General features: G+C 38.2%; 1 protein-coding gene across 4 annotated transcripts in view; it reads right to left on the reverse strand.

Annotated features, from left to right (window-relative positions):
• The window catches only part of atg10 (ATG10 autophagy related 10 homolog (S. cerevisiae)), a 334095-nt gene that overhangs the window by 232760 nt on the left and 83257 nt on the right, over window positions 1-18078 (reverse strand). For 3 of the 4 annotated variants that reach the window (XM_028804708.2, XM_028804706.2, XM_051929636.1), the window contains exon 3: window positions 15162-15288. In XM_028804708.2, the coding sequence (XP_028660541.1) occupies window positions 15162-15284 (123 nt within the window). In that variant the 5' untranslated portion in view covers window positions 15285-15288. The remainder of the gene's footprint in view (window positions 1-15161; window positions 15289-18078) is intronic. The other variant, XM_028804709.2, reaches the window with a different exon arrangement.

Genomic DNA, 18078 nt, shown 5'->3' on the forward strand with positions numbered 1-18078 from the left:
AGAGCCTTGAGGAACTCCGGGCGTATCTCATCCACCCTCGGGGCCCTGCCACCAAGGAGTTTTTTGACCACCTCGGTGACCTCAGTCCCAGAGATGGGGGAGCCCACCTCCGAGTCCCCAGGCTCTGCTTCCACATTAAAATTAACAGCATATAATAAAATTCATCGACATATATAAATATAAAACATGCTTATTCTTTATAACAAATGACTTTGTATATATTTCAAAATAACACAGTACATTTCTATTCATTAGTCAGAATAGAACTTAGAGTGACCTCAGCTTTTAACTAGGCTTATATAAAGTATTATTCAAGAGGTTCACAGTAGTATAATAGTCAAATAATAAAATTAATAAAGAAGAGGCATTACAGTTCTCCCTAAAACACTGAGACACCATTCTCATGCATGTGTTTAAAGCCAAAATATAAAGTTAAGTATGGCCACACAGCAATTAAGCGTTGTTGGTTTTTGAACAATTGCCTCAAAAGCACATCAACACTGGTGGTAAACAATAGCAAGATAGATAAAATGAAGTAAAGAAAAATACACTCCAATGATTCTTATCAGAATGTAAGGAAAGGAACCTATTTTTTCATTCACATGTTTAATTATCCTTATCAACTGATTTCTCTTCTGATGTTGTCAGGGCCAGCTGTAGCATGTACTCAAGCCAGTTGGTCACCTAGAGTGGTAAAATATGGAGGAATATGCAATACAAACCCTGATTTATGGACACTTACTCATGCAACTGCCTGACTCCCATTAACCAAATTATATTGTTTTAATGTTAGTTTTGTGTACTAATGATGTTTGATTTTAATGCCTTTATGAATGGTCTTCCAAATGCCAGAATATACTGAACTGCACTGAGTTACTGAGAGACTCTCTATACAATACTTTGTTCTGCTGTAGGTTTGCAGTTTCACTTTTTTTAAGGTTATTCCCATTTCAGCAAGTTTTTTTCTTTATCTTATTTTCTGTCTTTATTTCAACATTGGGTTGATGAAGATTTGGATACATAAATAGATTTTTCCTCTTATTTCTTCCTTTATTTTGCAAGCCAACTTTATGAACGATCATTTGTTTGCTTGTTATGAATCCTGATTATATTTATGGAACAAAACTACTACAAGGTTGGATTTCTGCCTAATCACTGAACTGCTTAGCATACAATTTATAACACAGGCATTTTTGGAAATATTTTTAACACTATATTTATTATGCCTGTTTTATATTACTGTAACTATTATAATTCTATATTAGTATTAACATGAACACTTTGTAAAATAATTGAAAATTATCAAAGAACACCATCCTGCAACATAGCAGTGATTGGTGTAGTATACATATATACTGCTCAAAAAAATTAAAGGAACAATTTTTAATCAGAATATAGCATCAAGTCAAAGCAACTTCTGGGATATTGATCTGGTCAGTTAAGTAGCAGAGGGGGTTGTTAATCAGTGTCAGCTGCTTTGGTGTTAATGAAATTAATAGGTGTACTAGAGGGGCAACAATGAGATGACCCCCAAAACAGGAATGGTTTAACAGGTGGAGGCCACTGACATTTTTCACTCCTCATCTTTTCTGACTGTTTTTTCACTAGTTTTGCATTTGCTATTGTCAGTGTCACTACTGGTAGCATGAGGCAATACGTGGACCCTACAGAGGTTGCACAGGTAGTCCAACTTCTCCAGGACAGCACATCAATACATGCCATTGCCAGAAGGTTTGCTGTGTCTCCCAGCACAGTCTCAATGGCCTGGAGGAGATTCCAGGAGACAGGCAGGTACTCTAGGAGAGCTGGACAGGGCCATAGAAGGTCCTTAGCTCACCAGCAGGACCGGTATCTGCTTCTTTGGGCAAGGAGGAACATGATGAGCACTGCCAGAGCTCTACAAAATTACCTCCAGCAGGCCACTGCTGTGAATGTCTCTGACCAAACAATCAGAAACAGACTTCATGAGGGTGGCCTGAGGGCCCAATGTCCTCTAGTGGGCCCTGTGCTCACTGCCTGGCACAGTGGAGCTTGACTGGCATTTGCCATAAAATACCCAAATTGGCAGGTCTACCACTTGCACCCTGTGCTTTTCACAGATGAGAGCAGGTTCACCCTGAGCACATGTGACTGAAGTGAAAGGGTCTGGAGAAGCCGTGGAGAACGTTATGCTGCCTGTAACATTGTTCAGCATGACCGGTTTGATGGTGGGTCAGTGATGGTCTGGGAGGCATATCCATGGAGGGATGCACAGAACTCTACAGACTAGACAACGGCACCTTTACTGCCATTAGGTATCGGGATGAAATCCTTGGACCCATTGTCAGATGCTTGATTTGGAGGCCAAGTCAACATCTTGAACTCTTTCTCATGTTCCTCAAACCATTCCTGAACAATTTTTGCAGTGTGGCAGTGCACATTATCCTGCTGAAAGGGGCTAAGGCCATAAGAGAATACCACTGCCTTGAAGGGGTGTACATGGTCAGGTAGGTGGTACGTGTCAAAGCAATACCATCACACTGCCTCTGTCAGCAGCTTACCTTCTTCTCATAGTTTATCCTGCTGCCATCTCTTTACCAAGTAAATGACACACATGTACCCAGCCATCCACATGATTTAAAAGAAAACATGATTCAACAGACCAGGCTACCTTCTTTCATTGCTCTGTGTTTGAGTTCTGATACTCATGCCCATTGCAGGTGCTTTTGACAGCAAGCTGCAATTCACTGAGTTCTGAAACATCTCTCTCAAGGCCGGCATTAAGTACTTCAGCAAAATGTACTACAGCATCTCTTCTGAGAGATAGGACTAGATGGGTTGGCCTTTGCTCTCCACGCGAATCAATGAGCCTTCAATGCCTACGACCCTGTCTTCAGTTCACCAGCTGTTCTTCCTTGGATCGCTTTTGGTAGGTACTAACCACTACATATCAGGTACAACCCCACAAGACCAGCCATTTTGGAGAGGCTCTGACCCAGTCATCTAACCATCATAATGTGGCCCTTGTCAAAGTCACTCAGATCCTTACACTTGCCCATTATTCCTGCTTCCAAAACATCACCTTCACTTGTTAGCTAATATATCCAACTCCTTAATAGGTGCCAATGTAACTAGATAATCAATGTTATTCCCATCATCTGTCAGTGGTTTTAATATTGTGACTCATCCACGTGTGTATATGTGTGTATATTTTTTAAATTATTTTTAAATTGTTTCTAAATTCACAAAGATGAAATGAATTCAAGATAAAACATTTCAGTGATCTGTAATTTTAGAATGTAAAGAATTATATTATATAATATATATAATATAATATTATAATATATATAATATTATATTACTTACTTTTTAAAACTGGAATTATCTTTTTGAAATTAAACTACCACTGAACACTTAATCTACTTATATATTGTTATACTGCATTTGGGATTACGCATTTTGTCAATAAAGTATACTCACTACTAAAATTCTATGGCAAATTTACATTCATTTAGCTAATATCTGTAATAGAATGCTATTTTTCTTTGGCATCATTTACAAAGAAAATACATGTAATCCACATAAAATGCATACATTAATCTGAATATATAAATCAGTTTGCTGATATATGAAGCTCCAATGACCATTATGGAGGTATTTGAGTGAAACATCAGTCAGTTCCTTCGTAGGTGGCAGGGCCTGCCAAGGAGCCTGAGCAGCACTGTCTTGTATGGGCATACCAACAAGCTGCAGCTTCCTTTCACTAGCCTGACAGAGGAATTTAAGGTCACCAGAGTGAGAGAGGTGCTCCCTTATAGAGACTCAACTCACAACAGAGTCTCTTCTGCAGGTGTTACCGTTAAAACTGGGAGGAAGAGGTGGGCACAGAAGGCAGTTGAACAGCCAGGCAAGACTGAGACACAGCATGCAGGTAGGCTTGGTGGCAGATGGACGAGCTGGGTTTGGTAGCATTGCAAAGCCCCGATACAATAAAGCCTGGGGGAGAGAGAGATGTCAACTGCTCCAGGAAGAGATCCATGCAGAGGTGGAAGAAGAACGGCGCAGCAGGGCAGAGGCTATGCGCTATCAAGGAGCATGGATCAGTTATGATCATATAACTGCCCAAAAGATCACATGGGCAGAAATTTGTAAATCAGAACCAGCTAGACTGAAGTTTCTGATTCAGTTGATATATGACGTCTTTCCAAGCCCATCCTACCTGCATTGCTGGGGTCTAGCTGATAACACCGGTATGCCGCCTTGTGCCAGGAAAGATATTCTTTGGAGGTATAGGTGGCACGATGACCAACTGCTGAAGGCAGTAGCTGACACCATCTGCACTGGACTTTAACAGAGCAAACACCAGCTCCCAATAAGGCACAACATTTCTTTTGTTACGACAGGGGAAAACCCCAGGTAGAGTTCAAGGCCCCAGTTAGGCAGCATGCCTCAGTGTGGGACTTGCAGCTGAAGGCTGACCTAGGAAAGCAGTTGAAGTTTCCAGAACACATTGCGAGGACGACACTCAGACTAGACTTGGTCTTAATATCTGATCAGTCTAAGCGATTGATCATAATTGTACTTGTTCCCTGGGAAGACCAGATAGAGGAGGCCCATGAGTGCAAGAAGACAAAATACCTTGTGCTAATAGAAGAATGTAGAAGGCATGGGTGGAAGGCCTGATGCGAGCCCATTTAGGTGGGCTGCATGGGCTTTTCAGGGTGGTCTCTACATCGAGCACTTGGTTTCCTTGGCATTAGAGGGTTGCAGGAAAGAAAAGCCACCAAGAACATCATTGACGCTGCAGAAAAAGAGGCAAGTTGATTGTGAATCAAGAGGGGCAATCCATGGTGTAGCACGCTACTTGGACACAAGCTAGGAACTGATCACCCCAAGCTGGGTCACCGAGGTGAGGGTGTCCGATGATCTAAGACCCGAAACACCTTATGACTCTGGGCTTATCACTGATGATGTGTCCAGGTTGCACCACTTGGTGTATGAAGAAACTAAACTACCAATTTCCAAACAAAATGTCAAATAGGCAATACTACAGTCTATAGAAGGGACAAACAGCAATAATTTTACCTGTATGAAACTTTAAAGTCATATAAATGGTCGTACAATTGCTTGGGGGGACTGGAGTGCCATTTATAGCTTAGCTTATGGCAACAAAAATGGCAGAGCCAGTGCTGGATATGGTTTAATAAAACACTCTAGTAATAGGACTCAACAAGTTATGTTAGCACTTGGCAAAAAGTGATGGACAGCAGTAGCAAAGTTAAGGGTGCTACATCATTTCAAATATGGATTGCTTTCAAAAATCTTGGTAAATCTTATCACTTACCAAACACGATAAATGAATAGGCAGGTAAATTAGACAACTATTAGGTTCATAAGACTTATGAGCACTCTTAAATCACTTAAGTTATTTTTGTCCAGTGCTATCTGACTGGCCGATATGAGTAAACACCCACATACAAAATATGTTCATCACATCTTGATGTCTAGTTATGCAAGATGTTGAGCTTTTTGGAGTTTCCCCTAGTTTTGGCTCTCTAGACCCGAAATAAACTAAATTTTAAGCCATTTAAGACCATATATTCCCTAAAAAATTACACTATTATGATAAAGAGTAAACTAATGGGTGCATTCAGCAAAAAATGATCAAAAGGAGTTTAAATTATGTATGCCACGTCAACCAACTGAAGGGGTTGCACCCCTTAATGGGATATGAAGGGTTATAGCTACTCTTTTTTTTTATATAGAGTGTTGTTTTGTGCTAATTTGAGGTTGATGATCATGAATATGATAATATCTTTGAAATCCAATTCTTTATCAGTGGTCCTAGCCCTCTAACAGCCTCTCCCAGAAGGTTACAGATTACAAATTTCAAACATAAACAAGTGCGGTACAAGTTTAGACTATTTCAATGTTCGTGATTACAAATATGTTATTTTTGATTTTTAATCATTTAACAGGTATCTAGCATTCTTGGTATTGTATGAGCAAGACGGGAGTGGCAGAGAAGTACGTAAGAGTTGTACAGGATATGTACAAGGGAAGTGTGACAGTGGTGAGGTTTGCAATTGGCGTGATGGATGCATTCAACGTGGAGGTGGGATTACATTAGGGATCGGCCATTTCTTGTTTGCAATTGGCGTGATGGATGCATTCAACGTGGAGGTGGGATTACATTAGGGATCGGCCATTTCTTATTTGCAATGGTGATGGACTGTTTGACAGACGAGATTAGACAGGAGTCCCTGTGGTCTATGATGTTTGCTAATAACATTGTGATCTGTAGCGAGAGTAGGGAGCAAGTCGAGGAGACACTGGAGAGGTGCAGATATGCTCCAGAGAAGAGAGGAACGAAGCCCAGTAGGAATAAGACAGAATACATATGTGTGAATGAGAGGGAGGTCAGTGGAATGGTGTGGACGCAGGGGGTAGAATTGGCGAAAGTGGATTAGTTTAAATACTTGGGATCAACAGTACAGAATAACAGGGATTTTGGAAGAGGAGTGAAAAAAGAGTGCAGGAAGAGTGGAATGGATGGAGAAGAGTGTCAGGAGTAATTTGTGACAGACGAGTATCAGCAAGAGTGAAAGGGAAAGTCTACAGCAGCGGTTCTCAACCTGTGGGTCGCGACCCCATTGGGGGTCGAATGACGATTTGCCAGGGGTCGCCTAAGATCATTGGAAATATGGGTTTTGTCTATTCTAATGTGTAAAACTTGTTATTGTACATTTTTTTTACATTGGTAGTTACTAGTTTTTTACTATAATTGTCATTCGAGGATAGATGTTGCAGACAATTGAATCAGAATAATTTCAAACGTTTTAATTGTCGTAACTTTATTATTTTTAACTGTTTACATTACTGTACACAGTTTTACGTAACGTCACGCCGTTGTGGGGATTTGCACATTTTGTGACGTAATTGAAATCACATCCATTTCTAATTAGTAAAGCATAAACAAACGTTTTATAGTTCATGTTATTGAAGCTATTGTTATATAATATTTTCATTAGCGAACCAACCCATGACAATGGATCATGTAGAGAAGAACGTTAAGAAAAGAAAATATAGTGATGATTTTTTACAATATGGTTTTACTTCAATAGTTACAGCAGGAATTGAGAAACCGCAATGCGTTATTTGTAATGAAGTTCTATCAGCCGAATCTATGAAGCCGAACAAACTGAAACGTCATTTTGATAGCAAGCATCCGTGCTTTGCCGGCAAAGATACCCAGTATTTTAGAAGCAAAGCTGATAGAGTCAAGAAAAGCCAGACTTGACACTGGCGGCAAGTACCACCAACAAAACGTAGCAGCTGTTGAAGTTTCATATTTGGTGGATCTCAGAATCGCCAGAGCTATGAAACCTCACGCCATTGCTGAAGATTTACTGTTGCCAGCAGCCAAAGACATTGTTCGAGTTATGATCGGAGCCGAATTTGCTACGAAATTGAGTGCAATTTCCTTATCTAACGGCGCTTTCCGCAGAAGAATAGGTGACATGTCTGCTGATATTATTGATCAGGTAATCCAGGAAATGAAATCTGCTCCACTTCCAATATTTAGCATCCAGCTTGATGAATCTACAGACGTTGCAAACTGTTCACAATTACTGGTTTATGTGAGGTATATTAATGATGGCGAATTTAAAGACGAGTTTCTTTTTTGCAAACCTCTTGAAACGACAACTACTGCACGTGATGTATTTGACACAATTGGTTCATTTCTGAAAGAGCATAAGATCTCTTGGGAAAAGGTTTGTGGTGTTTGCACAGATGGTGCTCCAGCTATGCTAGGATGTCGGTCTGGATTTCAACGTTTGGTACTGAATGAGTCACCAAAAGTCATCGGAACTCACTGTATGATTCATCGACAAATATTAGCAATGAAGACGCTGCCACAAGAGTTACAAGAAGTAATGAAAAGCGTTGTAAGTTCCGTCAATTTTGTAAAAGTAAGTGCTTTAAACGGTCGACTGTTTTCGAAACTTTGTAATGAGTTGGATGCGTCCAACAATGCTCTGCTATTTCACACTGAAGTGAGATGGTTGTCGAGAGGAAAAGTTTTAAAACGTGTTTTTGATCTTCGTGATGAACTAAAAACGTTTCTTAATCAGAAAGCAAGACCGCAGTTTGAAGCACTTTTCAGTGATGAAAGTGAACTGCAGAAAATAGCTTACTTGGTGGACATCTTTGCCATCTTGAATGAGTTAAATTTATCACTGCAAGGACCAAATGCAACATGCCTAGATTTATCTGAAAAGATCCGATCATTCCAAATGAAACTTCAGCTTTGACAAAAAAAAAAATTGGATGAAAATAAAATTTACATATTGCCCACTTTATCTGCTTTCTTTGAGGGAAATGACATTGAACCTGACAAAAGGATTACAATGATAATTTCTGTGAAAGAACATTTGCACATGCTTGCGGACGAAATTTCATTGTACTTTCCAAATCTACCTGACACACCGTTTGCCCTTGCCAGAAGTCCATTCACAGTCAAAGTTGAAGATGTTCCTGAGACAGCACAAGAGGAGTTCATTGAACTCATTAACAGCAATGCAGCAAGAAATGATTTATCTTCAATGTCAGTTACAAAATTCTGGATCAAGTGTTTGCAGTCATATCCTGTTCTGTCTGAGACTGTGTTGCGCCTTCTTCTTCCATTTCCAATAACATATCTTTGCAAAACAGGGTTTTCCAGCTTGTTGGTTATCAAGTCTAAATACAGAAGTAGACTTGTTGCAGAAGATGATCTTCGTTGTGCTCTTGCAAAGACTGCCCCGAGAATTTCTGATCTGGTGAGAAAGAAGCAGCATCAACCTTCGCACTGACGTTGGCTTTTTACGCGTACTGTCGCAACAATTTTGTAGCAATGTAGTTTACTCTTGTTATATTAAGACTGTTACCCATGCTACGCCATGCTTTTCATATTTTCACATAAGTATACAACATGAATACGGTGAATACAGTTCAATACACAATGAAAAAAAACAAATAAACGTAAGTCATAAAGACAAAGTTTAATTTGTTTGTAATTAGAAATAAATATTTCACAATTATATAATTACATATTGTTTTTGTTATTAATCAATACGCTTTAATTATGTTCAATTTGTAACAATGAAAATACATCCTGCATATTAGATATTTACATTACGATTCATAACAGCAGCAAAATTACAGTTATGAAGTAGCAACGAAAATAATTTTACGGTTGGGGTCACCACAGCATGGGACATTGTATTAAAGGGTCGCGGCACTAGAAAGGTTGAGAACCGCTGGTCTACAGGACAGTAGTGAGACCAGCATTGTTATATGGGTTGGAGACGGTGGCACTGACCAGAAAGCAAGAGACAGAGCTGGAGGTAGCATAGTTAAAGATGCTAAGATTTGCATTGGGTGTGACGAGGAAGGACAGGATCAGAGAGGCGAGATTCCGTTGGTTTGGACATGTGCAGAGGAGAGGTGCTGGGTATATTGGGAGAAGGATGTTAAGAACAGAGCTGCCAGGCAAAAGGAAAAGAGGAAGGCCTAAGAGAAGGTTTATGGATGTGGTGAGAGAGGACATGCAGGTGATGGGTGTAAAAGAGCAAGATGCAGAGGACGGGAAGTTATGGATAAAGATGATCCGCTGTGGCACCACCTAATGGAAGCAGCCGAAAGAAGAAGACGACGACGACTAGGTATCTAGCATGCTATTGACATCTCCCAAAAGGTTAAAATTATAAATTTCTATAACAATTAAGAAGACTTAGACTTAAAATATTTAAATAGAAGGAAAACATTCATAATTTCAAATATGTAAACTTAACTATTCTTTTTTATTATGTACTTCTAACCATTGCATTTCTCATGAAAACCTTGATTTAGGGTGCCTTAGGCTAATTCATAAGTTATAATTATGCACCTACTATAAACAAATCTTTAAACTCTATAAATATAGTTCTAAAATAGGTCCCTCTCTATCAGTTGCAGAAAAGCAATTTATATATTATTATTAATATTGTATAGTAAAATTGAAACAACAAAAGATAAAAGAAAAATAAGATGCGCATTTACATCTCTATATTGTTAAAACAGCTATTATTATAATATATATTTTCTTTTTTCAATTATCTACGTGCTAAACCTGCTTAATGCACCTTTAGTGTCACACAGAATCAAGGTGTGGAGTGTGCAATACTAACCCAAAGGCAGCACCAGAGAATGCGCTCTTACATGCACACACACACTTATCATACTAGGCCAAAGAAACAGCTGCCAATCAATTTCAGCAGCGCATATTCAGCATGTGAGAGAAAAGCTACACACATACACACAAAATTAGTGTAGGCCGAAGAACTTCAAAGCATAATTGCTACAGACAATTAGGCTCCCAGTCTTTAAAAAAAATGCTTTTCTGCTTTACCAATAATAGTGTAAAAGATAAACCCATAATAAATCACCTGCAAACCTATAAGTCCTTTTCTTCTGTGCCAGTGAATTGTTGTTCTCTTTGACTCCGAAATTCAGAAAATAATGGCTGCAGGATGTTGTTAACACCTCCTGAGTGGTACTCCTGATGAGGAATCATTACAATCCCTTTAAATTCAATGGACAGGCTCTCAGAAATTATCTTATGCTGCCTTTCCAATAACTTGTCCTCCTTTGCCCTGAAAGTCCCTGCCAGTCCTTAACATGTCATTAACTCTAACCTAGTTTGTCAACTTTTATTTAATTATTCCTTACATAAAAATGAAATCAAACAAGGGTTAAAAAATATTTGTGTATCACATGTATCCATTTCTATTAAAATATAAATGCTAGAAACAAAATCAGTTACATAACATGCAGAAAAATATTTTGATAAAACAGTAGTTGGCTTTATATGAACAAAGTCAAGTAAAATGTCACGTTAGAAATAAAAATAGCATTTTATGTATCTTCACTCAATGTGAATCATTCTGCTTGACACATTGTGACACATCTCAAGGGGTAAGATTAGTCACATTGGGTATCAGGTAAAAAACTTACTGAATGACATCAATAAAGCTTTCAATTGTTAAAGCTGAGAGCAAGACTGAAAGCATTTGTGTACAGATGAAGAGAGTTCCTCTTAAAAATATACAGACTTTTCTTATATACTGTATATTGCACTTTAAAGCCCCACTCTTTAAAGAAAGACAGTTGTCTTCATTTCAAGGTATACGACTGATGCTTTCACTATTTTTCTATATTATACACAAGCAAAATAATGCAACCCAGCCACAGGGGATGCACAAAGCAGCGTCTTTCTTTGTGCCGGTCCAAAGCTCAGATAAATGGGGAGGGTTACGTCAGGAAGGCCATCCGGTGTAAAATTTTGCCAGATCAACATGCGGACAACAATACAGATTTCCATACCGGATTGGTCGAGTCCCTGGTTAACAACGACTGCCACCAGTACTGTTATCCAACAGGGTGCTGGCGGAAATTGGGCTACTGTTGGCCGAAGAAGGAGAAGAAGAGGGTCAAGACGTGTCCGGAGGAAAGAGGAGAGGAGGTAAAGAGAGTGGAACTGAGGGTAGGAGCTTTGAATGTTGGCAGTATGACTATTAAAGTGAGAGAGTTAGCCAATATGATGGAGAGAAGGAAGGTTGATATATTGTGCATACAAGAGACTAAATGGAAGGGGAGTAAGGCCAGGTGGATGGAGGTGGATTCAAATTGTTCTATCATGGTGTGGATGGGATGAAATGTGTTGGGGTTATTCTGAAGGAACAATATGTCAAGAGTGTTTTGGAAGTGAAAAGAGTGTCAGACAGAGTAATGATTATGAAGCTGGAAATTGGAGGTGTGATGATGAATATTGTTAGTGCATATGCCCCGCAAGTTGAATGTGCGATGGATAAGAAAGAAGATTTTTGGAGTGAGTTGGGTGAAGTACTGGACAGTGTACCCAAGGGACAGAAAGTGGTGATTGGAGTGGATTTCAATGGAGATGTTGGTGAAGGGGGCAGCACGGTGGCACAGTGGGTAGCGCTGCTGCCTCGCAGTTGGGAGATCTGGGGACCTGGGTTCGCTTCCCGGGTCCTCCCTGCGTGGAGTTTGCATGTTCTCCCCGTGTCTGCGTGGGTTTCCTCCGGGCGCTCCGGTTTCCTCCCACAGTCCAAAGACATGCAGGTTAGGTGGATTGGTGATTCTAAATTGGCCCTAGTGTGTGCTTGGTGTGTTTGTGTGTGTCCTGCGGTGGGTTGGCACCCTGCCCGGGATTGGTTCCCTGCCTTGTGCCCTGTGTTGGCTGGGATTGGCTCCAGCAGACCACCGTGACCCTGTGTTCGGATTCAGCGGGTTGGAAAATGGATGGATGGATGTTGGTGAAGGGAATGGAGGAGACGAGCAAGCAATATTTAGGTATGGTGTCAAGGAGAGGAATGAAGGTGGTCAGATGATAGTGGATTTTGCCAAAAGGATGGGCATGGCTGTGGTGAATACGTATTTTAAGAAGAGGGAGGAACATAGGGTGACGTACAAGAGTGGAGGAAGATGCACACAGGTAGCATATTTTCTATGCAGAAGAGTCAATCTGAATGAGATTAAAGACTGCAAACTGGTGGCAGGGGAAAGTGTAGTTAGTCAGTATAGGATGGCGGTCTGTAGGATGACGTTGGAGATCAAGAACAGGAAGAGAGTGAGGGCAAAGCCAAGGATCAAATGGTGGAAGTTGAAAAAGGTAGACTGCAAGGTTGAGTTTAGGGAGGAGGTAGGACAGGCACTGGGTGGCACTGAACAGTTACTACTTCTGCTGTAGTTGCCCAGCTGTCTGGTAAGGGTGAGAGCAAGAAGGGTGCTTGGCTTGACATCTGGACAGATTTGGAGATAGTGAATCAGAGAAGTGCAACTTATTAGCAAGGAGGAAGTAAGGACAGCTATGAAGAGGATGAAAAATGGAAAGGCCATTGGCCCAGATGACATACCTGTGGAAGCATAAAGGTTTTTAGGAGACATGGTAGTGGAGTTTTTAACCAGATTGTTTAATGGAATCTTGGAAAGTGAAAGGATGCCTGAGGAGTGGAGAAGAAATGTACTGGTACTGATTTTCAGTGGTACTGAAGATATGATCAATTGTTCATTATACACATTAAAATTTGCAATATTTTTCACTAGAGTTTGGTATAGAATATTTGACACCTCCCATGTCCATTCATCAATTTTCTGAGCTTGACTTTCCATGAAAAGCTTGTGGGACCTGTCAAAATACCAGCTGCAATGTGAAAAAAATCAGGAATAAATCCTAGAAAGAACTATATCTCATAGCAGACCACTCTCAAGCACACACACACATACACAACATTCTTATTTAGCCAAACTACACAAAAAAGATATGCCTTTTGCTTGTGAGAGGAAAGCGGGGATCAGAGAAATCCCAAATAAACAAGCAGGCAGAAAAAATGAAAACTCTACACACACAAAGTGACTAGATGTAGAACTGAGCCCAGGCTCCTGGTGCTAAAATATACAAGCACTAATCACTGTACACCATCCTAACCATATCTAAAGTTGTTGCGTTGGGAAACTGACAAGATTTTTAAATGGCAAACCAGGAGATAGACATGAAATAGAAAAGGGTTATGACCAGGAGATTGATCAATGCTAAAACAACAAAACCAAATAGCATGATGAAAGTCAAAGTCAGTGGAACAAAACAAAAGTCAGGAACCCAAGAGATCAAATCAGGAAACAAGAAACATCCACACTACGTGAAATAAACTTTTTGGTTATCCGTAGCTTGGATAAGGACAAGGTGAAGTGGGGAGCTGCTGCAACTACCAACAAGTGGAAAATCAGGGCATCACATCCCCCAATGATGGGAAAGGTTACCCTGGCAACTGAAATAGGCTGCAGTTCACTCAAGGGACAAGACACAACCACCAGAAGAAATAAAATTCCAAATATAACACAAGCAATGTTTTTCTTTATCCTTAGTCTTTTTTGTTACCAATTCATATAGTCAATTATCAGTATTTAAATGTACAATGCTTTTTAGATAGAATAAAAGCCCCATTTTTGATTGTAAACAAAACCAGTCACCCCTTTTAAATGAAATGGAAACAAAAATTAATTAACAAATGCAAAATACTAACTAAACTCATCGACCAACCCATTTCAAAACCCTAGGGAACACGATAAGAACATAGGTTAAAGCTGTGCCAGTTTGAATGGAAGAAAGGTCTTTGTTTAGTCATCTTATACAATCTAATTAAGATGTATTGTAAATAACAATAAAGTGAGGGGCTACTGGGATGGGATATTATTATTGTGTGAATTCTGAATATCTGCAAGTTGAGCTGGACAGTCTACAATTTGCACGACACTTTGTGAATCTGAACCAGAGATTATGTAATTTTTCAGCACCTGCCCTGACCCTGACTGTTCAAGAGTTCTGCTGCCAGAAAGTCTTTTTGAAGCAAGTAGTAGGTCCACTCTGTATGATAAAACATATATAGCTTATTTTAAATGGAAAAAAAAAACAATCAGAAGTAGGAAATGTAAGCTTCATTGTTCTTTAAGATGCAAGTAATACTTTGAAACAAATAGCTGTTTTGAAAATTATGCTGGACACTTCTCCTAACTGGTGTCAATCAATTTTTGCTAATTACAGATGCTTCATGTAATTAATTTCTTTTTTTGTTCTGATGTTGAATAAGCTGTATCGTAGGGGTCAAAATAATTCTCAAGCTTCAACCACACATTTTATTAGTTGAAATCTGAAAGTAGCTATTTAGTACGATATATTCTAAATCAAGAGGCATTACATTTTTTTCAAAGGCCTTAAAGTTCCATATACAACTCCATTTTACATAAGTGTACATCGAGAAATTCCTAAACAAAGGCTTTGAGTAATTACCAAGACTTTGGTCACTAGTGCATTATGGAAGAATGCAGCCTACCCCGCATACTGCAATGAACAAAGGAGAAAAAAGCAAATAACAAAGATATCACATATCCTTTACAAAAAACAGTAATAATGAAAAAGGTGCCATTTGTTTGCAGATCAAAACCCATTTTTACTGAAAAGCATAATAATTCTAAAAGAAAAACTTATGTTCTACATGGACAGTTTTTTATACTCTGTAAAAAAAATATGCACAATAAATACTGCTCCATTATCAAAGTTGCTGTACTACACAAATTCTTACCTCAATGCTCTCCCATACCCAGCCATCTCCAATAGCTTTTGAGTGTTGAATAAAGTTGTGACAAGAAAGCTGGAATGTCTTCTCCCCCAGGTGTAAATCTGTATTACAGGAATCATAATCCATCTGTCTTTAAAACAAACACATATATTTATTTAAAAAACTGTACAACAAGATATAGAGAAATCTACAATAAAAATTTCTAATCATGTTGCTCCAAGAATTATAATAGGTAGAGAGGGAAATAAACAATAATGATGTAATTTTATAGTCTTCCATCTAAAATAATTTGCAATAATTTAATCTGACTATTGGACTAGGTTTTCCACTGCAATTTAATTCAGAACATAATCTAAATGTACAATTTTTATTCATGAATCTATTCTCAGCAGTCATAAAACTTTTCAATGACACAGTCTCATATGTGTTACACTTACACTTACAAGCTAGAAAGACATCAAATTTTATTGAAAAATGCATGGTTGTCATTTACTGAAAATTAGCATTCCTATTCTGAACTGCTATGTGCCAGAAACGAATGTCTCTTCCTTTATTAGCTGTTAGCAAGGATACTGAAAGTACCAAAAAAAAAGAATAAAAACATGCAATTTAAGGAAAAGAGGTCAGACATCCTTATCCTCTAACATCTGTAACATCGCTCTCTTGCTTTGAGCTTCTTTTTATATCATACATCTACGTTCTGTTTATATATGTACATTTTACCGTTAAGACTATTTGAATTGCAATGTGACTGGTAACAGCTCATTGATTTAGTATTATTTATTTTCCAAAACAGGAAATGTGTATCATTTTTGAGAAAGAACATAATTAAGTAAAATCACTCCATCTTGTATTTCAATTCAGTGCATTTTTATAGTGCTTCTTGCTCAGGGCAGGCAAAGGGCACTGTGACAAGTTCTAAGATAAAATACAAACACAAACTTTACAAATCACTGATTACATAATGAGTACACAAAAAGACACAGATGTGATTAAACAGAAAGGAGAGCAAATTAGTTTGAAACTGGTTAGCATTAAAAGAGCCCAGTATAAGTTGTCCATTAATTAATCGCTTAACTACGGCCATTTTTATTGTTTCTTTCCAATATATTCAACTAAAGAAGAGCAAAATGTTCACAAAATTAAACATAAAGTACATAATGAAAATATACTTATCATACAGCAGATAAATAACACTTGGAATATTAGGGGTATTCAAAACATTTACAGTAGGGCACACAAATGACAGTTATATAATTTATACCGAAATACAAACTAGGCATCACAAGGTAGCATATTTACAGAGGAGAGATCACTTGTCTTTGAAGAGGGTGTTATTGCTGGTGCAAGGTTAAGTGAATTGAGATTTTGCCATGAGGGACCATTTACTATTGGATGTTAACTTAAACAAATCATCTAGACGGAAAAAGAGAAAACATGTTGTCATCATCATATTGTCTCATATCTTTAAATCTCTTAAAGAAAGGCAAAAATACAATGGCGGACAAAGTGTACAAACTTAAAACATATATATTTCATATCTAATGCTTTTTTTCTAATTTATATTCAATTCAATTCATTAGAAACATTTCCATATAAGAGTCCAGCACACACAAAATATGCTATAACTAGCAAAATACCCGCGCTTCGCAGCGGAGAAGTAGTGAGTTAAAGAGGTTATGTAAACATATATATACATATATATATATACATATATCTACATATACATATATATATACATACATACATACATATACACATCCACATATACATATATATACATATACAAATTTACATATCTATACTAATAAAAGGCAAAGCCCTCACTGACTGACTCACTCACTCATCACTAATTCTCCAACTTCCCGTGTAGGTAGAAGGCTGAAATTTGGCAGGCTCATTCCTTACAGCTTACTTACAAAAGTTAGGCAGGTTTCATTTCGAAATTCTACGCGTAATGGTCATAACTGAAACCTGTTTTTTGTCCATATACTGTAATGGAGGAGGCGGAGTCACGTATCACATCATCACGCCTCCTACGTAATCACGTGAACTGAAAACAAGGAAGAGATTTACAGCACGAGTCAAACGCGGGAACAAAGATAAATGCCGTTAATTGTTGAGTATCTTTTAATACATTTACGGGGTGATTTCTCAGGCTTAAAAGCTCGCCTTTTATCAAACGCGGGAACAAAGGTAAATGACGTTGTTGAGTGTCTTTTAATACTGTGTAAGCATACATATTAACACATGTGCAATTAAACGTGTGCATTTACGGGGTGATTTCTCAGGCTTAAAAGCTCGCCTTTTATTAAAAAGGTAAATGCAAACTGTTTTCATTCTGAAGGGCACAAACCACGTTAGATTTCAGCCGTTAAACGCGCAAAAATGTCGGTACACCAGATAAATAAGCGCAACATATTATCAGTTGTATTGTATGCTTACAATACATATAGAAATGTGTTAATCATTAATTAATAGTATAGGATGATGTTTTTCGACTCGCGCCTTGATTTAAACGATTGCATGTCTTGGTGGGTTTGCGTAGCTTATTGTCAATATCTTTACACCTCTTTTTAAGACTTATTGACTGAAACGGGCTTTCACGATAAAAGTTAGGGCTTTGCTACAGGATACACCCTCCACAAGTTAAGGAAGTAAAAATAAAAGGTATATATTTCTGTTTCATTTAAACCTTTTAAGTTCGTATGCATAGCCCCATTTGGCTGTTTTTTTTTTTTTTTTTCTTTCTTCAGTAATATTTAATCTCCTTAAAGAAAAACAACATGCATTTTACTTTTTTTTGTATCTCTTTAGTAATATTTTAGTGTAAAAGGATAACCAGTATTTAAACCTTTTATGTTACTTTATAAAAAGTTATTTTACACAATGTTGGAAAATTAATAAGAAAGCTACATAT

This window comes from Erpetoichthys calabaricus, chromosome 7, assembly GCF_900747795.2.
Source record: "Erpetoichthys calabaricus chromosome 7, fErpCal1.3, whole genome shotgun sequence".
Classification (NCBI taxonomy): Eukaryota; Metazoa; Chordata; class Cladistia; order Polypteriformes; family Polypteridae; genus Erpetoichthys; species Erpetoichthys calabaricus.